This window comes from Hydra vulgaris, chromosome 08, assembly GCF_038396675.1.
Source record: "Hydra vulgaris chromosome 08, alternate assembly HydraT2T_AEP".
Lineage (NCBI taxonomy): Eukaryota > Metazoa > Cnidaria > Hydrozoa > Anthoathecata > Hydridae > Hydra > Hydra vulgaris.
In genome coordinates this window covers 9,518,557-9,541,500 of record NC_088927.1, presented here as the reverse complement: position 1 = coordinate 9,541,500, position 22,944 = coordinate 9,518,557, and the positions used below count along the sequence as shown (strand labels likewise).

The 22,944-nt window shown below is 25.7% G+C and overlaps 1 protein-coding gene across 2 annotated transcripts in view; it reads left to right on the top strand.

Moving 5' to 3' along the window:
- Window positions 1-22,944, top strand: part of LOC100199809 (eukaryotic peptide chain release factor GTP-binding subunit ERF3A) — a 45,128-nt gene that overhangs the window by 6,948 nt on the left and 15,236 nt on the right. For both annotated transcript variants that reach the window (XM_065803042.1, XM_065803043.1), the window contains exons 3-8: window positions 5,608-5,727; window positions 6,895-6,928; window positions 9,777-9,854; window positions 16,831-16,876; window positions 18,501-18,694; window positions 18,773-18,930. In XM_065803042.1, the coding sequence (XP_065659114.1) occupies window positions 5,608-5,727; window positions 6,895-6,928; window positions 9,777-9,854; window positions 16,831-16,876; window positions 18,501-18,694; window positions 18,773-18,930 (630 nt within the window). The remainder of the gene's footprint in view (window positions 1-5,607; window positions 5,728-6,894; window positions 6,929-9,776; window positions 9,855-16,830; window positions 16,877-18,500; window positions 18,695-18,772; window positions 18,931-22,944) is intronic.

Below are 22,944 nucleotides of genomic sequence, written 5' to 3'. Positions count from 1 at the left end.
CTTAGAGTCCTGGTAACTGAGGGATTTAATATAAATAAATTATCAATAGATTTCTCCTAATATATGTAGATACTAAAATTAAATAGGTTTTCAAGATTAGACAACTAAAATTTTTCCCATTTTGTCCACCTACTGGCCCACTGTGCACTGCACCCATCGTGCGCACATCTTTTTCATGTCCAAATTTTCAGTCAATATGCAATTTACAGCACTTCTTAATATGCCTGCCATATCAGCTAACTCGCGCACTTTCAATCAATGATTATCCAGTATGATTTTATGGGTTTTCTTAACCATTTCTGGCGTGGTAACCTCATTTGGTCAACCACTGCGGGGTTCATCTTGATAGGTCATACGAACTTTATACAACGGATATCAAAAGTTCACTTTTGATATTGGTTGAACTAAGACCTTTTAAATAAAAATATTGAATGATATAACGATGACCAATTTTCTCCATAATGAAAATTTACAGAAAATGTTTACTATTAATGGTCGCTAATCTGAAAAGAAAAAAAATAAACATTATTTTTTTCTTTTCAGATTAGCGACCATTTTTAGCCATGGTTTTTTTTTTTCAAAATTTTTGTGTTTTCTTTGTTAAGCTAGGTAGTTCTGGGACAACCCTCGTACTATGTAAGTGTTTTAAATACATACCTAAATAGATAAAATACAATGTTATGTCACAAAATATTAAGTTTACTTATTACTTTATTAAATAAAGTAACAAATTAGTTAAAATATTTACAATAAACCCATTTTATTTAAATTATCAAAGAACATTATACAAAATTACATTAATATAAATATGTATTTTTTTATAAATCTTTTCAAACTTTTTCTAGGATTAATTTTATAAACACTTTTAATAGCGAAAATTTTTAGCGCAAAAACCGTTACATAACAACTCAAATTTAATATTGTAATAAAAAATAAAATAAATAAAAAGTAAAATAAATAAATAGTGAAAAAGTACTGGTTTCTATAAGCATTAAAATAACTATTACGTTAAAATTTTTATGAAATAAATTTAAAAGGGGTTTTAAAAGCTAAAATTTTTGTTTGAAATTTATAAAAACCATCAGACATTAAATAAAAAAAATTCTAAACTAAAAATTTCAATTAACCCTTACGTTTGGAAGTATGCCTTTTTGTGTTCTCGCTAGTTCCAAAATATGCTTTTAGGTGTTTTTAAGCGTGCCTATACATTTTACTCTAAAACTCAAAAACTTACGTTTGCATTGCATTTCTGAAATTTGATTTCAAATCAATGGTCCACAGCAGTCCAGAAAAACAACAACTTCACATGGTTTTATTATAAACTTTATTTATATTTTTACTTTGAAAACCAGTTACACTTTCACTTCCTTAGGTCACCAATTGACACAATCCCAAGTTATAAAGATTATTGCTGAGCTCAAAAATAGTAAGAATAATGATTCTAATGATAACTGGTTTCTCATGATTGTATATATATTTTTTTTATTTTTCTAATCTTAAAAAGTGAATTTAAGCTTATGATTTGAAAAAATGTTATTTACAGTTCTTATCAACTTTGTTTTATAGACATTGTTTATGTATATTTAAAAAGTACTAAAGAACATGTAGTAAAGCTATATTTAATTAAGGTAAAACACAAGTACTCTATGGAAATGTATTTTCATGTTCTTAGTGTCAATATATTTTCAAAGCAATAGGGTTACTTTGTTGGTTTCCTTAAATATTTACTCATACTTTTACCAAAACTGAGACTACAAATTTTTTTGAATGTGAAATAAATAAAAATGTTATTAGTATATGGCTAATTTATTCTATTTAAATATGCTTGTTAAAAAATTTAATTTTATTTGTTTTTTTTAAAAAAGTGTCTCATTGAAAAAAGTGATAAATTAAATATTTCTTTAAAAAAAAGAAGTTTTTTAGACCAATACTGTATAGATTTTATTATAGGTATGGTGTCAGTTTATATAAGTTATGTAAATATACTTTTTTGCCTTTCAGAAAAACTTAACTTCAAGGTTCAGACATTACTTTAACATAACAACATTTTTTTTTTTTTTAACATATCTACAACTTTAGCTGAAAATTCTGTGCACTGAGTGGTCAAACCTAAAAAATTAAGCAGAGTCTAAAGGTTAATAACTAATTGCAATGTTTTATTATAAATGTTAAAATGCGGGCTGCTTAATTCAAAAAAATGTAATGCTTTGGTGTCTTTTAAAAAATGAATTTACTCAAAAATTGACATATTTTATTAATGTAGCTGTGTGTTCAACTTTAATTTTTGTTTTTTATAAAAAATAAAAAGTTCAAAAAATAAAGTTTATATAGAATACTGAATTTATTAATAATTTTGGAACAACTAAAATGATTAAAAAATAAATACACATAAAATATGGGTCGGACAAAATGAACGATATATGTCATTTCTTACTGGACAAATGCCAGACAATGTCCAATATCTGGCCCTTATTTTGAGAAGGGGATAAATAAATAACAAGTGAAATGGCTGTTAAAAACAGATTTTTTGCCAGTTTTTTAATACTTAAATAAAAAAGCTCATGAAGAAATAAAATAATTATAATTGATTACGTTTTAGTAATAGATTTGTTAGTTACATTTCAATCTTTTGTATCATTATATCAGAAAAATAATTGTAAGCAACAGTTATTTTTCTGATATACATTAAAATTTCAAAATGCAAGAGATTATTTAATAAACATGAACATTTTATATCATTTGATATTCGTATTAGATTGTTATTTCATAAAGTTATACTTAAAAAAAACTGCAAAATTATGTAGGTACTCAGCACAAAGCCACAAGCAGTAAACTATATATAAAAATTGTTATACTCTGTTTACGGTGGAAATTTGTCAGGCTAAAAAAATAAATATGCTACCTTTTTCATGACTAACCCTGTCATGGGTGTGGCTTTGTACTCGTTAAAACATCATAACGTTTTCTAGAAAATATTGTTCAAAAGAACGTTGCATTTCGCCAAATTTTTTTAACTCTATTACTGTGTATAATTAGATTCCTTATCTATTAAAACGATTGATTATTTTATAAATGTTATTTTGTTTAATGTTTCTTACAATTTTCATATATAGAAAGTTCATTTGTTACTCTTTGTCTTTGTAAATTTTTTTTTTCTAATTTAAGGTGCTAGGGATGCAAATAGACTACATTCTGAAATTCTTAAACAAAAAATTCATAATGGCAGAAAATGTGTTAATTTTGACCCTTGCAAATTAAGTTTTTGAAACATGATATCTTGATGAAACAAAATAAAAATTGAAAATTCTTTTGTACATATGTATATTATTATATTATACTCCGGATGACACTTAGAATTTGCATAAATCATTTCACCCTAAAAGTTTTTGTTTAAAGTTAAAGTTTTTGTGAAAATACTACTTTTTTCCAACAAATGATGAAACAAATTTGCACCTAAACTGAATTTTTTATAAGATATAAAGAATTTTATGTAAAATCCAAGGGTCATCCGGAGTATTAAATTATATTAAACACAAACTCAAAATTTCAAGTCAAATGCCCAGTTCTCGAGTTATCAAGTTAAATACTCAATTCTCAAGTTATGATATTTTGAGTTATGTATGCAAAAAATTGAAAACAGAAAAATGCAAAACAAAATTCTCCTCAGTAAGAACCAGTTTAATATGAATCTACTGATTCTTTTTCACTTATTTTATCTAAAAATCCTTTTTTCTTGCTCCTAATATTTAATTCCTCTATAATTCCTAATGCGTGATTTATCTAACTTTGTTGCCACAGCCTTTGAAATTTGTCTTTTCAAAGTGTTCTAAAACCTTCCGTATTCCTTTCCGCTTATCATTAGAATGAATAATAGCTGAATGTACACCCATATCTACGGTTTCCCTGCCAACAAAAACAGTCATTGGTAAATTTTTGTAAATAATACAAAGTATAAAATTTTCAACGGTACTGTTACAACTTATCAGCTTATTTATCTGTCTGAGTTATGTTTGTGACTTCTAAGTATGATATTTAGACCACTAAAGACAGCAGATACACCTTAGTAAATGTTCAGAGTAAAATAAGGCATATATTAAGAGAGGAAAATAAAGAATAACTTCTGTTTGTGATAACTAGGGATGTTGCTATGGGCTCTGATGCTACCTAAGAGTGTTTTAAGGTATAAATATGGACCAAGAAATATTTTTTATTATTTCCAATATTAGTTGCATGAAAATATCAAAGGCATATCAAAGGGTGAGTTGCATGAAAATATCAAAGACATATCAAAGGGTGGGTTGTATGAAAATATCAAAGGCATATCAAAGGGTGAAATTCCACCATTAAAAAATAATTCTCAAAACTTTTTTTTCGATCATTATTTGCATCTCTACCACCTTAAAACGTTTAAAAATTGCACTCAAATAGCTCCAAGCAAACAAACAAACAAGTTTTTTTGTTTATAGGTGTATCTATTATTTTCACTTAGATTAATTTGTATTTTGCATACATAAGTTAAAAACATAACTATAAAAGTACTGTATATTAAAAAGTATATATTTTATTTTTTTAAATTTTTTAATTAAAAATCTAAAACTTAAAAATTAAATAACTTTTTAATAACTATAAAAACTTGATAGTTGTCTGTTGTTGTTATTATTGTTTTGCAGTTTTTTTAAATATGGTTTTCAATAAAATTTTTATACCAGTCATTTGAACTTTATCAAGTTTAAATAAAAATAATTTTTAGACATTAAAATTTTTTTTTTGTCCTCAACATTGAAAAAAAATTTTCAATAATTTTTTATTACCTTGCTCACAAACATTTATTAATGAATAATAATGAGATGCTCACAAATGTATAATAATGAATAAACATTTTTTTGCTCTTTTTTTTTTTAATATTGCATAATTATGTAATACTTATTAAAGTGATATTTTATTTTAAATGCACTATATGTTTTTTACTATTTTTGTTTATTTAAGTAAAATACAACATACCTTAAAAAATAATAACAAATTTTGCTGTTTTAGTAAAAAAAATTGTATTTTGCACCGGCTTTATATCACATGTAAACTGACTTTCACAAGTGTGGAGCCAGTTGCTGGCAATTGCCTGCTTTTGTTGAGGCTTGTATTAATGTGTGTGTGTGTGTGTTTGAAGTACAAGCAAAAAGCCAGCAGGGTGTTTTTTAATGTTTTCTTCTTACTACCCTGCTTATCTTAACAAGTCTTTTTCATTCAATACAAGTTTTTCTAAAAATATTATAGACTTTTGCTTTTTTTGTGTAGATAAGTAAAGGATTATAAGTGCCTTTAGTATAAAAAAATTCCAAAGGTCAGTTATATTCCTAAGAGAATGCCAATTGTAAAAGCTTAAAATTTAAAATTAATGGTTACTAAACAATCAAAAAAGATCGGTTTATTTAATTAGTTAATGTAAAGTTTCATTTTTGAATAAATTTCATTTTTGTGTACCAATTTTAGAAGTGAAGCAGTTTGCTCCATCTATTATTAACTAATTAGTTTCCTATTATTAAAACTTTTTTAATATGAAGTTGCCGCCTCATATTACAAATTAATAATAAAGCATTATCTTTATTTTAGAGGAAGAACAAGTTGAATCACTGGTTGAAAAAACTAGGAAACCTGCAAAAAGCTTCTCTGCACCTGTTGAACCTGATGATAAAAAGGATACTATTAATATAATTTTTATTGGACATGTTGGTAAGTTGTCATTGTTTTTAAATTTATTGTACTTAGTTTTTATTTATTAATAGTTGGTACTTCACATAAATGCACTTATATTTAACAATGGTGTTTATGTTATGGTGTTTCTTAGTTATTATATTCATCATCAGTTACTGCGTCATTTCTAAGCCCGTCATTACTGTTATGGCGTTGTTAATGTTAATTATTTAGCATTTTTGCAGTAATTATCATGCTAACTGTGATAAAATTGATATTTTTGTTACCATGTTACTCTATAATCTAAAATAAACAAGTATGACATCAATATCATATCTAGCATATAAACAAAGAGAATACCTGATAATGGCATCAATATTTAATAATTGATAAAAATAATTTTTTGTAAGAATTAATAAAATAAATATATAATCTTCATAAATGCTAAATTTTTTTTTAAACTAATATTACAAAAAAAACTTTTAGTTGATTCTAAAAAAAAAACTATTTGATTCATCAAGGAAAACATCATTTAAAAAAGACAAACTAAATTAAGTTTGAATGTGAGAATTCCATTGTGTGAACGCTTTTCCACTGTGTGAACACTCTACCACTGTTGAATACTCTTCAGCAGTGCTCTGTGATAAGACCTTACTGTAAATGTTATCGTTGTAATCTTCTATAAATGTTGAATAGTTAAATTTTGTAAACTTTCAAAAAAAATGATAAAATCTATTTGTTTTTAAATTTTTATGATTTTTTTTTTTTTGTTAAATCATAACAAACTATTTATATAAAAATCCAAATATATTTTAGTAGATCTTTTTATGGTAATGACAAAATCTACTATAGACACTTTTTTTGTCTAACTTTTTTCCTCACACTTCAACCCTTTGGAACTCTTTCCCGTCTTCATGTTTTCCTGATTCATACAACTTACAACTTTTCAAGTCTTCTGTCAATTGTTTCCTTGCTCTTTAACTCTATTCTTTGTTTTCTAGTAACTCCCAATTTAATAGTGGCTTCTTGCAGCCTTGTTTGTTAGAATAATTTAAAATTATTTAAGTTATAATAAGTTAGTTAATTAGAATGAAATTTTTTTTTATTTTGATGGTTAAAAAAACTAAGACAGTTTTTTGAGTTTTATACAGATTCATTTACATTGTTTTAAAATTTTTGATGATATACATGTTTTTCTTTTTTAAGATGCTGGAAAGTCAACTATTGGTGGCCAGTTATTGTATGTATAATGATGTTTACAAATATTTTTTTGCTTTTTTACAATTTTTTTATGTTATCAGTATATTGGGTCTCAAATGCAGCGAAATTCTATGAAAATTTTAAAAATGATAACTATATTACAAAACTTTTAAAACTATTAAAAAAAAAAAGTTAAAGAAAAATTGGTAAATATACACTTTTATTCTTTTTAGTTAAATTTTTTATGCTGTTAAATCTAACATATTTATTTTTGTACGATACAGTTATCATTTTTTTAATTTTTGTATCATTTTGCTTCATTTGAGACCCAACATAATACACTTTTGAATAATTTTTTTTTTGGAAATATTAGGAACTCGTTGTATGTTCAAGGGTCTTGAGGGACCCCCAAAAATATTTTCTATTCAAAAAACTTTAAAAACCAGATTTGTTAAACTTATATTTTTCAAAAATGTTGTTTTTTGGGACACCCTAATATATATATATATACACACACACACACACACACATACACAGGCTTCAGCAGGAATGGCAGGCGATTGCCATTGTCTGCCTCCACATTCATGTAAGTCAGTTTACACTAGCAAAATATAGCTTGTGCAAATATAGAATAATTTTTTTTTAAACAGCAAAATTTAATGTTTTTTAGGTTGAGTTGTATTTTACTTTCATAAATAAAAATAGTAAAAACATCTAGCGCTTTGAAAATAAAATATTGCTTTCATAAGTATTAAATAATATTACATAATATTACATAATATTACATAATATTACATAATATTACATAATATTACATAATATTACATAATTACACAGCGGAAAAAAAAGCAATAAAGTACTTTTTCGTTGTTACGTTTTTGTGAGCGTTTTTAAAGAAAAAATGTTTTAACATAATTATTTTTAAACAAACTTGATAAGTTTAAATGACCAATATCATGGTTAGGGTTATGGTTAATTTAATGCTACAAAGAGTGTTGCTACATTGACTGACTAATAGGTAGAATATGCAAGGAAAGCTGCTACATCGACTAATGGTTTGGTTTGGGCAGGCATTGTATTAATTAAAAAAAAAAAAATTTTTTCAAGTTTTATTTAATTTTTCCGGTCTTCTAAGCAAATTTTTCTAAAAAACATCTTTACATTTTATGGTACTACTTTTTTGCAAAACATTTAATCGGACATTATATTTTTTTATTTTGCTTAAATTAAGATCATTTCATATAATTAATTTTATATAATATATAAAGTATATAATTCATTTCAAAATATAAAAATTGTTACGCATTAGTTCGAAAATGTTTAATATTATAAACTGAATTTTACATAATAACTTTTATAAGAAAATATAATGTTGCTAAGAAAAAATTTATAACAGAATATTATCAATTAATTTTTATAATTGCAGTTTATAAAAAACTGATTTTTTATTTCAATTAATGCAATAGAATTAAAAACAATTGCATTTTAATTGTACTTCTTTTATAGTTTCTTTTTTTTTTTTTGCTATGTACCTTTAGAAAAGCATCGCAGTTAAAAATGCAATTATTGGTTTATTTCAAAACCGACTTTTGTGTTTTTCATCTTAGATGCAACGATAATGCTTTTCTTTTATAAACATCTTTGCGATTTTACCATATTTTTATTAATGCTATTGTGATATTACACACCATTAAAGACCAAGGGTTTTAAGGAAAAAAATCTTTCTGCCATATGTATGTTTGAAATAGAAAGCAAAATTTTTTTTTTACTAATTTTGTTATAACTTTATATAATAATTATGCAGTATTTATTTTTGCATTTATAATACTAAAATTCTGCTTTACTAAAAAAACAAAAAATTTATTTTACAAAATGTTTTTACAAAACATTTTGTAAGCAAAAAAGTAAATCGGAAACTCAAACTTTTTCTTTTTTTATACAATATAGGTTGCACAAAAGTTTTTGGTTTTTTTAACTAATATTTAATAACAGAGAAAAAAAGAAAGTGGTTTGCACTCATGACAAATTTATACTTTTGCAAGAGTCATAAATTGTTCCTGTAAACAATATTATGGTGTGTACAAGAGCAAGAGCTAAAGCTCTTTTTTCCCGCCATGGCCTGAAGTTGGCTTTTTTTTGGTCTTCACAGTGGTCACCATTTTGACACTTGGTGAACTTGTATTAATTAGGTGTCAACATGTGCTTCAACACTCCTCAAGGTGTCAACAGTTACACGTTCCCCAGATGTACACAGGTGTCTACCCACTTAGTGTTGCCATCTGCCAGACACCAGTCTGCTGTGTAAAATATCTATTCTGAACACCGATATCTTTTAACATCAAGTGTCTAACCCTCTTGATGTTAAAAGATATCCACCAACCAGACAAACCACTTAGTCACGCAGAGTAATTTTTTTTATAGATAGATAGAAAAACAGGACTAATTCTTCATAGTATTTAAGTAAAAACACTTTTCTTAGTAAAAACAAGACTAAATTTTCATAGTTTAATTGCTACTCATATATTCACAACTAAGGAAGTGAGTTTATCCTTACTTGCTTAAAAGTTTTTTTTGTCAGGATATAATTTTGAATAATAATTAATACTAAAAAATGTTTTTCATATATAAAACTACTTATAAAAAGGAAAAAGTTATAAATAATTTTGAAAAAAAAGAAAAGATTTTTAAATTAGCGATACAATTTACAAATGGCTTAAATAATTTGCCGGTATCTGTTTATAAATTCTATTTCTTTTTTAAATAAGATTTTAATAAAAAAGTTACTCATTTTTTCTAAATTTTATAGCATATTTGTTTTTAAAGTAATTTTTTATGCTTTTAAGTTATTGTTATACTTTAGGTTGAGGTCTGTGTTTTATTTTTTTAAGGTTTCTTACTGGCCAAGTAGATAAGCGAACTTTGGAAAAGTATGAACGTGAAGCAAAGGAAAAAAATCGAGAAACATGGTATTGTAATTATTATGTTACTTGTTTATTAAAAAAAAAATTAACATTTATATGTTGCCAAAGTAACAAATTTATGTTGTAGTATGATAACCTATACCATATATACACACATATATATACATACATACGTAATATAATACAAATTTGGGTGAAAGTTATGGTTTAGGTAATGGTTTTTTTTTAATTTAAAAAATTTTTAAAAACTTAAAATGGGTAACAATACTCAACATGCTGATAAACAGCAGTCCGTGCAATAATAACTAATACCAGATTTGCATAAAATGTGCATAAAAGCTGTTTTTAGTATTGGTTATGATCAATTATTAAATTATGACAGTTTTCAGTTTTTTTATACAACTAAAGAGAAAGAGTTATATCAAGTTGAATAAATTCAGTTTTTAATTTTTTTTTAATTATCAACTTTAGAAAAAAAACTTTTTTATATATAGGAAAATAATAGATTTTGTCTACTTTTTAAAATTATGAAAATAAAATAATTCCATAATAAAATTAACTTTAACAAATTTTAAAAGGTTCAGGTTGCTTTAATTTCTATTTATGAGCAGCTCAGATATTAGTATCTTTTTTTGCTTTTTAAAAACTTTTTTTAAATTAAAAAATCTTAACTAAAAATTTTATAAATAATACAATAATGTTGACCAGATAGTTAAGCTATGTTAATTTATGTTGTGATACAAACAATTTGGTATAATTACAATTTTGTTACAAATATTTATTTTTGCTTTTAACAATAAATTAATTTGAAAATTTGTTTTTGGGTCATTCCATGCCAAGTAGGCCAAAATTTTAATTTCAACATGTACCCCCTCAGATTTTGATGAAACAGTGAGTTTGTTAATATCAATGAGAAAAGGAATTCCTGAAAATTTCAGCATAAAATCTTTTGTGGTTCATAAGGTACGGTCATTTGAAACTTCTGATTTTTCCAAAAATAAAAACTTCAGTAGCAAAAACATGTTTTATTCATACTTTGAAGCTCTATATTTTAAAAACTAAATTTCAGATAACTTTCTAGTTTTTTTTATTGTATACAACTCTAGACTTACTTTAATAAAACTTTGGCATTGAATTCTCAAAAGTCACATTTTTTCCATAATGGATTCCATACCTAAAAAAGCTAAAAAATTGTTTGCAAATATAAAAAGTTGATTTTTGATGAGTCAATATACAAAATCTGCAATTTAAGAAATGAAAAGGTATTTTTTTAGTTTTTATATATGGTAGGCTTCCAAATTTTTAAAAATTTACTGATAAGATACAAATCAGTAAAAAATTAGACTTGAAAAAATGGCTGCGGCTAAAGCTTAGGAAAATGTGCCTCCACTTCAAACCACCGTTAACCAAAGATCAACACTGGTTTTAACAATTTTTTTTTCTTTTCTAATTTAATAGACTTTATTACAGTGATTTCAGAAAAAAAAATAGTGGTACTCATGGGGAAGCTACAAAATCAGAACAATGAAAATTGCCCAAAATGCATTAAAAACAATAAAAATAAAGTTATTGTTGTACTTTTGTTTGTATTATATATTCTAATATAAAGTATGTATGAATTTAAAAGTATTTCATAACAAGTACTAGAAATAAGTTTTTTATTAAGCTTGAATTAAACTCAGCTTTTAAATAGCCCTAGCTCTTACCTGCCCCCTCTCCCAACCATTTACTTTTTAACATGCACATTTTTGCCCAGAACTTAGAAAAAATTTGTAATTGGGCACTTCTCATTACACAGTGTGTCTGGTTTTATGTCTGATGTATGAAGTGCCTTAATGCCCAAACACACCACTTAACATACACATATAAAAACTGTGAAATTTAGTTTTAAATGTCAGACAGTAAATAGACTACATTTAAAACTTATAAGTAGCCTATTAGGTTGAAATGAAAAAAAAGACTTTATAGTCTAATTTACCTAATATTTAATACCATGACTATAAATTTTGTAATATTTTTCCAATACACTCACTATTCCACCCCTCCCCATTATTTGATTTATTTGATTATAATGTTCAAATTTTGATTACAACTTATACCAAGTTAATATAATAACTTATATAAGTTATTTGACTTCTCAACACAATGCACAAGTTGATTATGTAATTAAAAATATTATTATCTAATAAACAATCAATATAAACATTGAATCTTTCAAATAAATTTTTGCTAAAAAAAACTATATTTAAAACAAATAAATCAAATTTATAATAATTTTGCTATGTTGTTATTGAATCATGTTACTTATGGTATTGTACAAATGCAATATTTTAGTTTTTTATTGAGCTGATAGTTCATAGCATCTACCAATTGTTGAAGAACTTTCAAAGATAAAAAACTTCATAAAATGTGTGTTATTGGAACCTAGCAAATATCGTCTTTATGTGGCCAAGTAAAAGTGTTTAACAAAATAGACTGCTTCGTGAACTTGTTAAGAACATCTTAATTTTCTTCAGATATTTCCACAATATTGCCTTAAAACCATTTTGCATCATAACCACATGCTATATTAATTCCTGGTGAAAGAGAAGCAAGTGGAACAATATGATGCATTTTAAAGACATTTGCATTAGTATACATATTGTTAAATGACACCCATCCCATCTGTAAAGTAGTTAATGATTGTAGTATAAAACAATGGTGGTTTCCTTGAATTGTTGAACAAGTAGCATAACATTTTTAAACTTTATGCAATGTAATACAATTGCATCATTTGAAATTTATTGAAAATGTATTTCTTTAATATTTGTCTACACCAATCATACATTTTTTCAGGTGAAATGATAGGATCTGTTAGTGATTGTAAACTGGCCCTAGCTACAAGTCTTTTGACATAACACCATCACAAGCACTCTTTCCATGTGATGTGGCAAAAAAATGCCATTCTGCAGATACTTTATGATCTAGTTCATGGTGACATAAGTTAGATATGTTTTTATAATTTTTATATTGTGAACCTGCACCATCACTAAAATAAATGCAGTGGTTAAATGTTTTATTACTTCATAAATGAAAAAACTTGTATTGTGTTGCAAATGATCTGAAATAATACACTTATACATTTTATCATATTTTCTTCCATATAGTAAATAACAAAAGGATGCAATGTTGCTTGCCTGCTGTTCCAATGGAAACCTTGTACTGCATCTTGACTTAAAAAACTGTAATTTTCAGCTAAGTCTAGTAATACTAAAATACTTGGTAATGTTATTTTTAGATGCTGCAAATATGCTGCTTGATTTTTTGTTTTATAATAATGGTCTCTTAATTGGTCTATTTGTTGACAAGCTTTTTCAATAAAATCATCCACCGTAAGAGTTAGTGGAACTATATCGTGTTTTTTGTTGGCTTTTTGCCACTGATTAAAGATGATTTTTTCCAAGCTGTGTATCAAATAAAGCAGTAAGATACTTTTTTAATGTTTTGGTATCCGGGCAGTTATTGCAACTGTGCAGCATGCAATCTCAGTTTGTTAAGTCACGTGCAACTAATGTCAAGAGGTCGTTATGACCAGGTATTAAATCAAGCTCCTTTGCAACATCCAAACTGATTACACTGATAGATTCTAAAAAGTAACACAATGATAAAATATTAGATTTCATTATTTTTTAAAAGCCATTATCTTTTAAAAAAATTAATTAAATAATTAACCTAAGTCAATTTTTTTTTTAAATACTTTTAATTTAACTTTGTGTTTGTTAAATGGATCACAACAAAAGCTTCCATCATACTCAAATCTATCCAAGTAGACCTTTTCATGGTGATTACAAATAGTTTGAATATGATTTACTTCACCATTGCAAGTGTACAAGTTCTTGATCTTTTTTTGTTAATTCCTCAAAACATTTAGAATTTTTGATTTTGGTAAATTTTACTTCATGACAATTATAATTTAATGCTTTTCCAATGCAACATTGAGCTAGATCTAGCGATGTACTTGCCATTTATTTTTTATTACTATCTAAAAAGATTTATTTAAAAACAAGTTTTGAAACTAAGGTTTCCATAAGTTTCAGCAAAACAAATATATAGGAAATGATAAATTTTGTTAATAAAATAAAGATAAAAAAAGAAAACTCAATAATTTGCTTGTTTTTTATGTCACAGCTTTTAAATGTGTATGTTGAATTCTTTGTTTCTGTATATAGACACTTCATGCATCAGCATATTTTTTACTAAGTTCAAAGCAAAAATGTGCATGTTCAAAAGTAAATGGTTGAGAGGGGGGGGAGGGGCAGGTAAAAGCTAGGGCTATTTAAAAACTGAGTTCAATTCAAGCTCAATTAAAGACTTATTTCTAGTACTTGTTATGAAATACTTTTAAATTCATACATACTTTATATTAGAATATATAATACAAACTAAAGTACAACAATAACTTTATTTTTATTGTTTTTAATGCATTTTGGGCAATTTTCATTGTTCTGATTTTGTAACTTCTCCAGAGTACTTTTTTTTTTCTGAAATCACTTTAATGAAGTCTATTAAATTTGAAGAAAAAAAAATTGTTAAAACCAGTGTTGATCCTTGGTTACCGGCGGTTTGAAGTGGAGGCACATTTTCCTAAGTTTTAGCCACAGCCATTTTTAGAAGTCTATAATTTACTGATTTATATCTTATCAGTAAATTTTTAAAAATTTGGAAGTATACCATATATAAAAACTAAAAAAATATGTCTTTTTACTTCTAAAATTGCAGATTTTGTATATTGACAATTTTTTAGCTTTTTTAGGTAGCCATTATGGAAAAAATGTGACATTTGAGAATTCAATGTCAAAGTTTTATTAAAGTAAGTCTAGAGTTGTATACAATAAAAAAAACTAGAAAGTTTTCTGAAATTTTGTTTTTAAAATATAGAGCTTCAAAGTATGAATAAAACATGTTTTTGCTACTGACGTTTTTATTTCCGGAAATATCAGAAATTTCAAATAACCAAAATTTCGAAAATGACAGAAATTTCAAATGAATCACAAAAGATTTTAAGCTCAAATTTTCAGGAATTACTTTTTTCATTGATATTAATAATCCCACTAAGTTTTATCAAAATCTGAGGGAATCCATGTTGGGCCTTGGTCCAGTTGGCATGGAATGACTCTTAATTAATATTTGATAAAACACTTGCTTCATTTTTCTATTTAGTATACATATATTTTTATATTTAGTATACATTTATATAGTTTTTATAATTTATTAGTATTTTTTTACCATTTTCTAGTAAAAGACAGTAACATAAGAAACAAAGAGACTTTAAAGACAGTAACATAAGAAACAAACAGTTTTATACTATATTTATATATTCATGCATCTCTATGTATTTTTTTGTTTTAGCGTACCAGAAGACAAAATTTTGGGTTTTAGTTTATTTAAGATGAAATAATTGAACAAAAAATTTTGAAACATTTGTATCAAGAAAGAAAATATAAAAGATTTACCTTATGTCAAAAGTAATGAACAACCAAAATTCAGCTAAGAATTTTGGTCAATCAAAATTTCTATACCAAAAAATTTCAGTTTCAGTATTTTATATAAATTCGGTAAGAAAAAAATTTCGGTTGAAAAACTTACCGAAAAACTGCAATTGCAACTTTGTATAATTTTACCATATCTAAATGTAATTTTAGGCCCTTTGTTCACTTTTGTTTACTTTTAAACTTTTACTTTGTAAATAGCGCATATTAGGGTGCATTTAAAAATAACAATTTTTAAAAGTTGCTTCTTTTTTTTCTGCTCTCAATGTGTTCTATATAATAAAATAACACTAAATTTAAAAATTTTTTGAACAAAAAATATTTTTTATTGGTACCCTTGAACATTTAAAGGGTCCCTAATATATATGTAAAAAAAGTTCTTTAAAAGTAGATCAACCTGGTACTCAAAAAAAGCGATATATAAAAATTTTGAAAATAAAAGTTGTTTTGTATAAAAAAATTTTGATTTTAAATTTTTTTCTTATAAAAAATTTTGATTTTAAACTAAAGATGAAAAAAAAAAGTTTTTGAATATATTTTTTTTCCTAAATATTTTTTTTAGAAAACAAATATGATTTTTAAAACTTTAACATAATTTCTTTTTTTTTTTAGTAACAGGTGACCTACTTTTGAGGACTTTTTTTACATATATATTAGGGACCCTTTAAATGTTCAAGGATCTTGAGGCACGTCTAAAAATATTTTTTGCTCAAAATAATTATATCTAATGTTATTTTATTGTAAAGAACACATTTAGAACTCAGAGAAAGTAATTTTTAAAAATTGTTATTTTTTAATCATCCTAGCGCATATCCATCTGCTTCTTAAAAATATTAAAACCGCAAGTAATCACACCGTTGAAGTGCACAATATTTTGAATTTAACATTTTTAATTTAAAAAAAATAGAAAGTAAACAAAAATAATATTTTATGAATATTTTTGTTATTTTAAAGTTTTTAGTTCTTTTTATAAGTTTTTCTATGTGTAATTTTTTTTCTTATTAATTATTTATGGCTAATAATTTATTATTATATGAGATGGAAAGAAGTCGTCAAAAAAATAATAAACAAATGTTTTAAACAACAGTTGTAAAACTGCATTTTTAGATGAAAGAGTTGTAAAAGAACATTTTCTTATGAAATTAGTTTTGTTTAGCTAAAATTTCAATATTAATTTCGGTAAAATGTTTGTCTAAATGTTGGTTTTAGTATTGAACTAGTATACCTGAAATTTTGGTTTATTTTGATTTTGGTGTATTTCTTGTTTAGTTGATCACTAGTCAAAAGTTAAGTTTTAATTTAAGAATGAAGTCTCAGAATCATCCTCAAAAATTTCAGAATCATTACAAAATTATCTCAGTCTATTTTGTTAACTATAACAATTTTTTTTTTAATTTTTAAAAAGTTTTTTAATTTTCAAAAATCTTTATTTGATTTATTTTTTTTTTAATTTATTTGATTTGGTTTACATCATTAAAAAAAATTTTTTATAGGTACTTGTCATGGGCATTAGACACAAACATAGAAGAAAGAAATAAGGTGATATATGATTTTGTTTTTTACTGAATACTTTCAACAAAAAAAACTTATGAAAATGAAAATCTTTTTTTGTATATCAGATGTTAGACCACCATATTGTTTGGCAAATTATGTAATAAAGAAAGACAAAGCTGTGACCCCCTTAAGATCATCTATGGATCAGAGGTCAAAATAAGTGCCGGACATCAATGCCCCTCTTACTGTTTTTTTTTTCAGCCATTTATTATTTTTTCTTATAGAATGAACAATGTTTGGTTGCCCTCCTTTAGCGGGTCTTTAGAATGGTTGGAGGGGCAGCAATGTCTAACACCTATTATGACTCCTGTCTAAGTATGCATTACTTTCTTGGAAAATCTTAAGGGGGAAAGTAAAATTTCACACATAACATCATAACTCATTTTTAACATCATAAATCTGTTATTAAAAAAATATTATATTCTAAACTTGAAAAAATATTTGGTTATCAGCAATTCAAAATTTTGTCTCGTGTCATTTACATTTGTTTACTAATAAGTAATAGGCAAGATCACGCAACCAAAGTGGTTGCGTGATTATCTGTTAGTTTACAATTTTTTTGTATTTTTGTATTTTTATTGTAATAGAGCAACTAGAAAGTATCAAAAGCTTATGCTGACATTTTACAGATTTTAATATTTGACTCTAAATTAATGATTCTATTTTGGTTAAAAACATTTTAATAATTTTGTTTATTGAATTTGATAAAAAGTTATGTTAGTCTTAAAACACAATCTTAAAAAGCTTTAACATGCTTTTTTGTTAAACAAAAAGGAATGAAAGATAAGGGGAGAAAAATTTAAAGCATGTTTATTGAAAAATATTTTTAGCATAGAATAACAACCACTGTGAAAAGTTTTAGTTTTACTAGAATGAGCAATCATATATGAATGAATTTAGTTAGGAGGAATAAGAAATATTCGTTTGCACAATAAGCACTAGTATCAAAATATTTTTATACTAATTTTATACAGTTTTATACTAATTTACATTTTTTTTTTCAGAGATCAACAAATTTTAAATTTTGATAAAATTTAAATTTATCTAGGTTTATATAATTAAAAATTTAGATTCCAATGTAAAAATGTGAAATGTAAAAAAATGGATTCCAATGTGAAAAGCTTGGGGAACAATACTAGATATAAACTCAATAATAAAAAATTAAAACCTACAACTACAAATAGTATTAAGTATTGATTTCTAAATTAGTGTACTATTGAAGTTATGCTTTGCTTATTATTTGTTTTTTGGAATATTTGACTTATTAGTGACAATATTTTAATTCAGTAATGTCTTATGTTGATTCAATTGTTGTATGTCAGAAATTTGGATTGAACAGCATTTTTATTAATGATATTCTTTGTATTAATAAATTTTTCATTTGTAAAAACTTGGCTTGTTACTTGGAAATAATATACATTGAAGTAAATCATGTATAAGCCTAATAAGTCTATATTCCTCTCAAAATGAAGTTTATGCGTTTCACAGCTGGTTGTCTGTACCTCTTAAAATGTGACATTTAACAGTAATAGTAAAGAGTTTTTCATTGTTTTCAGAAAACAATGATAACCATTATAAAAGATAGCTCATTATTTGTATAAATTTTAAGGGAAAAACAGTTGAGTGTGGACGGGCTTCATTTGATACTGAGTCTAAACATTTTGTACTTCTTGATGCTCCCGGCCACAAAAGTTTTGTTCCAAACATGATTGGTGGTGCTGCCCAAGCTGATGTAGCTGTTCTTGTTATATCTGCTAGGAAAGGGGAGTTCGAAACTGGTTTTGAAAGGGGTGGCCAAACTCGGTAAGATTATTTTATTTTTTATTTTTATAATATCAGAGGACAAAAATTTGAAGTTATAAAATTATATATATTTTTTAGTGAACATGCTATGTTGGCAAAAACATGTGGTGTAAGATTTTTGATAGTTCTTATAAACAAAATGGATGATTTGACTGTGAAGTGGGATAAAGAAAGATATAACGAAATTGTGTCAAAATTAACACCTTTTCTAAAAAAAACTGGGTTCAAAGCATCAGGTAAATGTATGTATATATGTTAGTGTTATCCCCTCAATTTTTTTTACCACATTAACTATAATTATAAATTTGTAGTTTTTATGATCATTTTTTTTCATTCCTAAAAAACTATTCTTAGAATATAATAAATGTTTAAAATGGTATAATTTGATTGTTTAAATATTTTCATTTTATGTTTTGATGTTGTCATAAAAAGTTTTTTGTAAGATAGTATTAATTATACATAACATTTACATATGAAAATAAATAATTTTTTGTCCCTAATAATGTCCTTTGTAACATACCTATGTATGTTATCTGTGTATGTTATCTATGTATCTGTTAATTTATTAATGTGTGACAAGTAGAATGTTTTAATCAAAAAGTTTTATAGTTACTGCATGAAAGTTCAGAGCCATTTTTAAATATTGGAATGACACAAGATAATTTCAAAATATTAGGAAATGTTCCATTTATCCCTACCGGCATTTCTTATTAAAAGTTACGTTCTAAATGTCTTTTAAAGGTTCTTTACATAAGAACATTTAGAAGACGTTTAAAAGACATGTAAAAGACATTTAGAATGTAACTTTTAAAAATAAATGCCTACTGGGAAGAATGAGGTATTAAATAGTTTAGAAAGATTATTTGAAAATTCATATTTAAAATCTTTAAGAATTAGAATTTCTCAAAAAGAGGTACTTTCAGAAAACAGCTGTTTTCTGTTTTATGGAATTTACAACAAAATTGTCTGATTTCTATCATTATTTTTTATTATAGTAAAATTTAAGGAACACTAGTGAATTCAGAGATACGTTAGAAAGGCGTGATTGAATCTTTGTACAAGAGTTTGTTGAAATTGAAAAAACACGTTCAACAACTGTGGACGTCGGTTTAATTGTAAGGAGAGCCTCATATAATTTTTGCAAATTTTCTTTTCGCTGTGTTCTGAAATAGCAAAAATTCCTGTTTTAGCTATTTGAACTCTTTGTTGACTGTTGAAATAGGAGTAACTTTTTTCGTTCTCAGCAATAAATCCAACTCTTCTTGAAGAGATATTGAAGCTGGACTAGTCTGATGACTTTCAGAATCACCAGTATAAGAAGTTTCTTCATCTCCTCAAAAACTGAAAATTATTTTTGCCAATTTTCTAGCAAAGAACAAAGTGTCTCTTGATGGAATATTCGTAGGATCTCTCAATGATCTTAATAAGTTCATCACATCGTTATTTCATCTTTCACTCATTCGCTTCTTGAGATTTTCGTATAACTCCTTCCCAATCTTGTTATTTAAATTCGAAAGTTTTTCAGCATAAAGCCAATAACAGTATCAGCTGTCAAAAGCGTTGAACTTTCACAACTCAGTGTCTAACAGCAATTTTGATTGGCTCCATGGCAGTTTGCAACATTGACAAAGCATTAAAATCTACCTTATTGATCAGATCAAGCATATTTAATTCAGTTAATGTCTCAAACAGGCAAATTTTTGTTTTAATCAGTGGATCAATCATTGTGGGGATAGAATTTCAACGATGTTGAATGTCAATGTGCAATTCGATTTCAGCTCCAAATGCTTGAATTTCTTTTGACTGAAATATTTGATTTCTAACAGTCAAATTTGATATATTTATATTTATTATATATAATTGATAAATTTGACAACATCTCGTACATTTTTTAAAAACAGAATAGAAATTGACTTCTGAATAATCTATTTGCGCAACCTCCATGTCCTAATTTTTGAAATTGTCAACCTTATCTTCATCATCAGAGTCCGAATTTAATTCACTTGAACTAATTTGGTCGTTTTTCTTTTACAAAGTGTCAGTTACTTCCAAGTGAATGCCCTGATTAATGCAATACTGGTCGATAATCTTGACAATTTTTATATATTTCTAGTTGATTGCTGCACCGTCTTGTTTTGATCCTACCAAATCTTTTTCAAATTCAAATGAAAAACTTCAAGTGATTTGATATTTTTTTAGCCATTGCTTCAGCATTGCATGAACCGAAGATGCGAACTAATCCCAATTTGTATGTTTTATTTTCTTCACTACAATGCAGAATTATTCCAAAGAAGCAGCTGCGGCAAACAGTTGTATACTCAACAACACTTATACTGAATTTTCTTTCCCAATTTTTGAAACATTTTCTAAAACCATTTGATTGCTCTCATTTTTTGGAAGTTGATATCCTTCATTTTTGATTGCATCCCAAATGAACTGATTTCTGGTGATAGCTCTAATGGATTGTCTGTGGATATGTCAAAAACTATTTCATTTAAGCTCTTATGTTGAACAAAGTCAAGCATTGATTTAGGTTTCTTTTCATGCTACAACTTCTTCAGGAGGAATTTTTTCAGTTTGAGACCAATTAATTCTATGCTTCGATTTTAAGTGAGCCTTTAAGCTCACGGTAATTCCTCCAGAGCACTTAATGACATAATTGCAGCAATTGCAAAATCCTTCTATATCCTTAGTCACAGGATTTTTTTTGTTTTGTTGCACTCCCAAACATATGACATATCTATTGAATTAAGGTGTACATATATAATAAATATTCTTCATAGTAAGAATAATATCTACTTTCTAGCAAAATATTGAAACAATTAATCACAAATTCAATTAGTTAGGCCAATTATATCAACAACTCAACCTCACTGTTATGCTTTGTATTTTTATTTATAGGAAAGAGAATCAGTATTATATTTTGTTTAACATTTATTTCTATATTATATTAAACTATTACAAGTAATTATATTATGTTTAAACTATGTGTAGTTTTTTGTATAGTTATTCCAACTCTGTTGAATTTAGCGCTACAGCTTTTATTCCATTCATGCAAGAAATCCTTGTGCCAAATGAATCTCTTAAGGGAATAGTTTTGCAATCATAAAAAAGTTTTTCATATAATTCTCTAAAGGGAACTGCTTGTGTCAATTTTTAATGATTATTCTAAACAAGTATTAGAAATGATTGTGCATAGGGAATTGGTTTTGTAATAATCGTTACACTCGCTTTACAAAACAAATATTTTTAAGTTTATATCATACTTTGTTCCATATTAAAAATCCAGAAATTGTTCAAAAATCACTCTGTTCTTTAAAACTAAAAAAAAAAAAAATTTTAATTTTCTGTTAGAAAAAAATATTAAGATAAAAATCAAAAACAGGGAAACAGGTAGCAAAAAAAACAGTTTCCTGTTTATGGATTTTGGCTAAAAAACAGCTGTTTCATGGTTTCTGTTCACAGCTGTAAGAAACCCTAATAAAAATATTTGTGGGGATTCTGTTTGGACCTGATGATTTTCTTGGGTTCAATTTAGATATAAGAGATGAAAGTTCAGGAATATTTTTTGGAGATAAGAGTAGACTATTCAAGTTTGGATGAAGATTATTTAAGTTTATGAGCAACATTTGTAAAAATAGTTTCAAGAGATAAGATTTGGTTCAGTTTTATATTTCATTAATTTATAAACATTTGGGAGATAAGTTATTAAATTTTTGACATTAATTAGATTATTAATACCTTTCCAAGTTTAGAGAAAATTAGTTTGCATTTCTTGAAAAGAAATTTTTCAAATGTTTTTTTTTTTATTAATTTAAATTAATTTAAATTGATGTTTGAAGTTTTTGATACCAGTTTTTTAAGTGGGGCAAAGTAATTTAAAATCAACTTTGTTTCAAAAAAAATTTTCTGACAAAAGTTAGTGTCACTGAAGTTAAGTTTATTGGAATAATTTTATTAATAATTGATATAGCAAAAGTATTGTTAATGATTGGCAATATTTTTGTCAATCATTGACACTATTTTAAATTTCAATAAATGTAAAGATAACAGATGTAGATTTTAAATTTCAATAAATGTAGATGTATATATCAGCAATTCTAAGCAAATATCAGCAGATCTTCTCTTTTTTTATAGATTTATTTTTTTGGTAAAAACACTATGTACGATTAATACATAAATATGTAGTGCCACCACAAGAATATTTAGTTGTGTGCTCAATGCTAGAAGAATTTAATGAACAGAAGGTG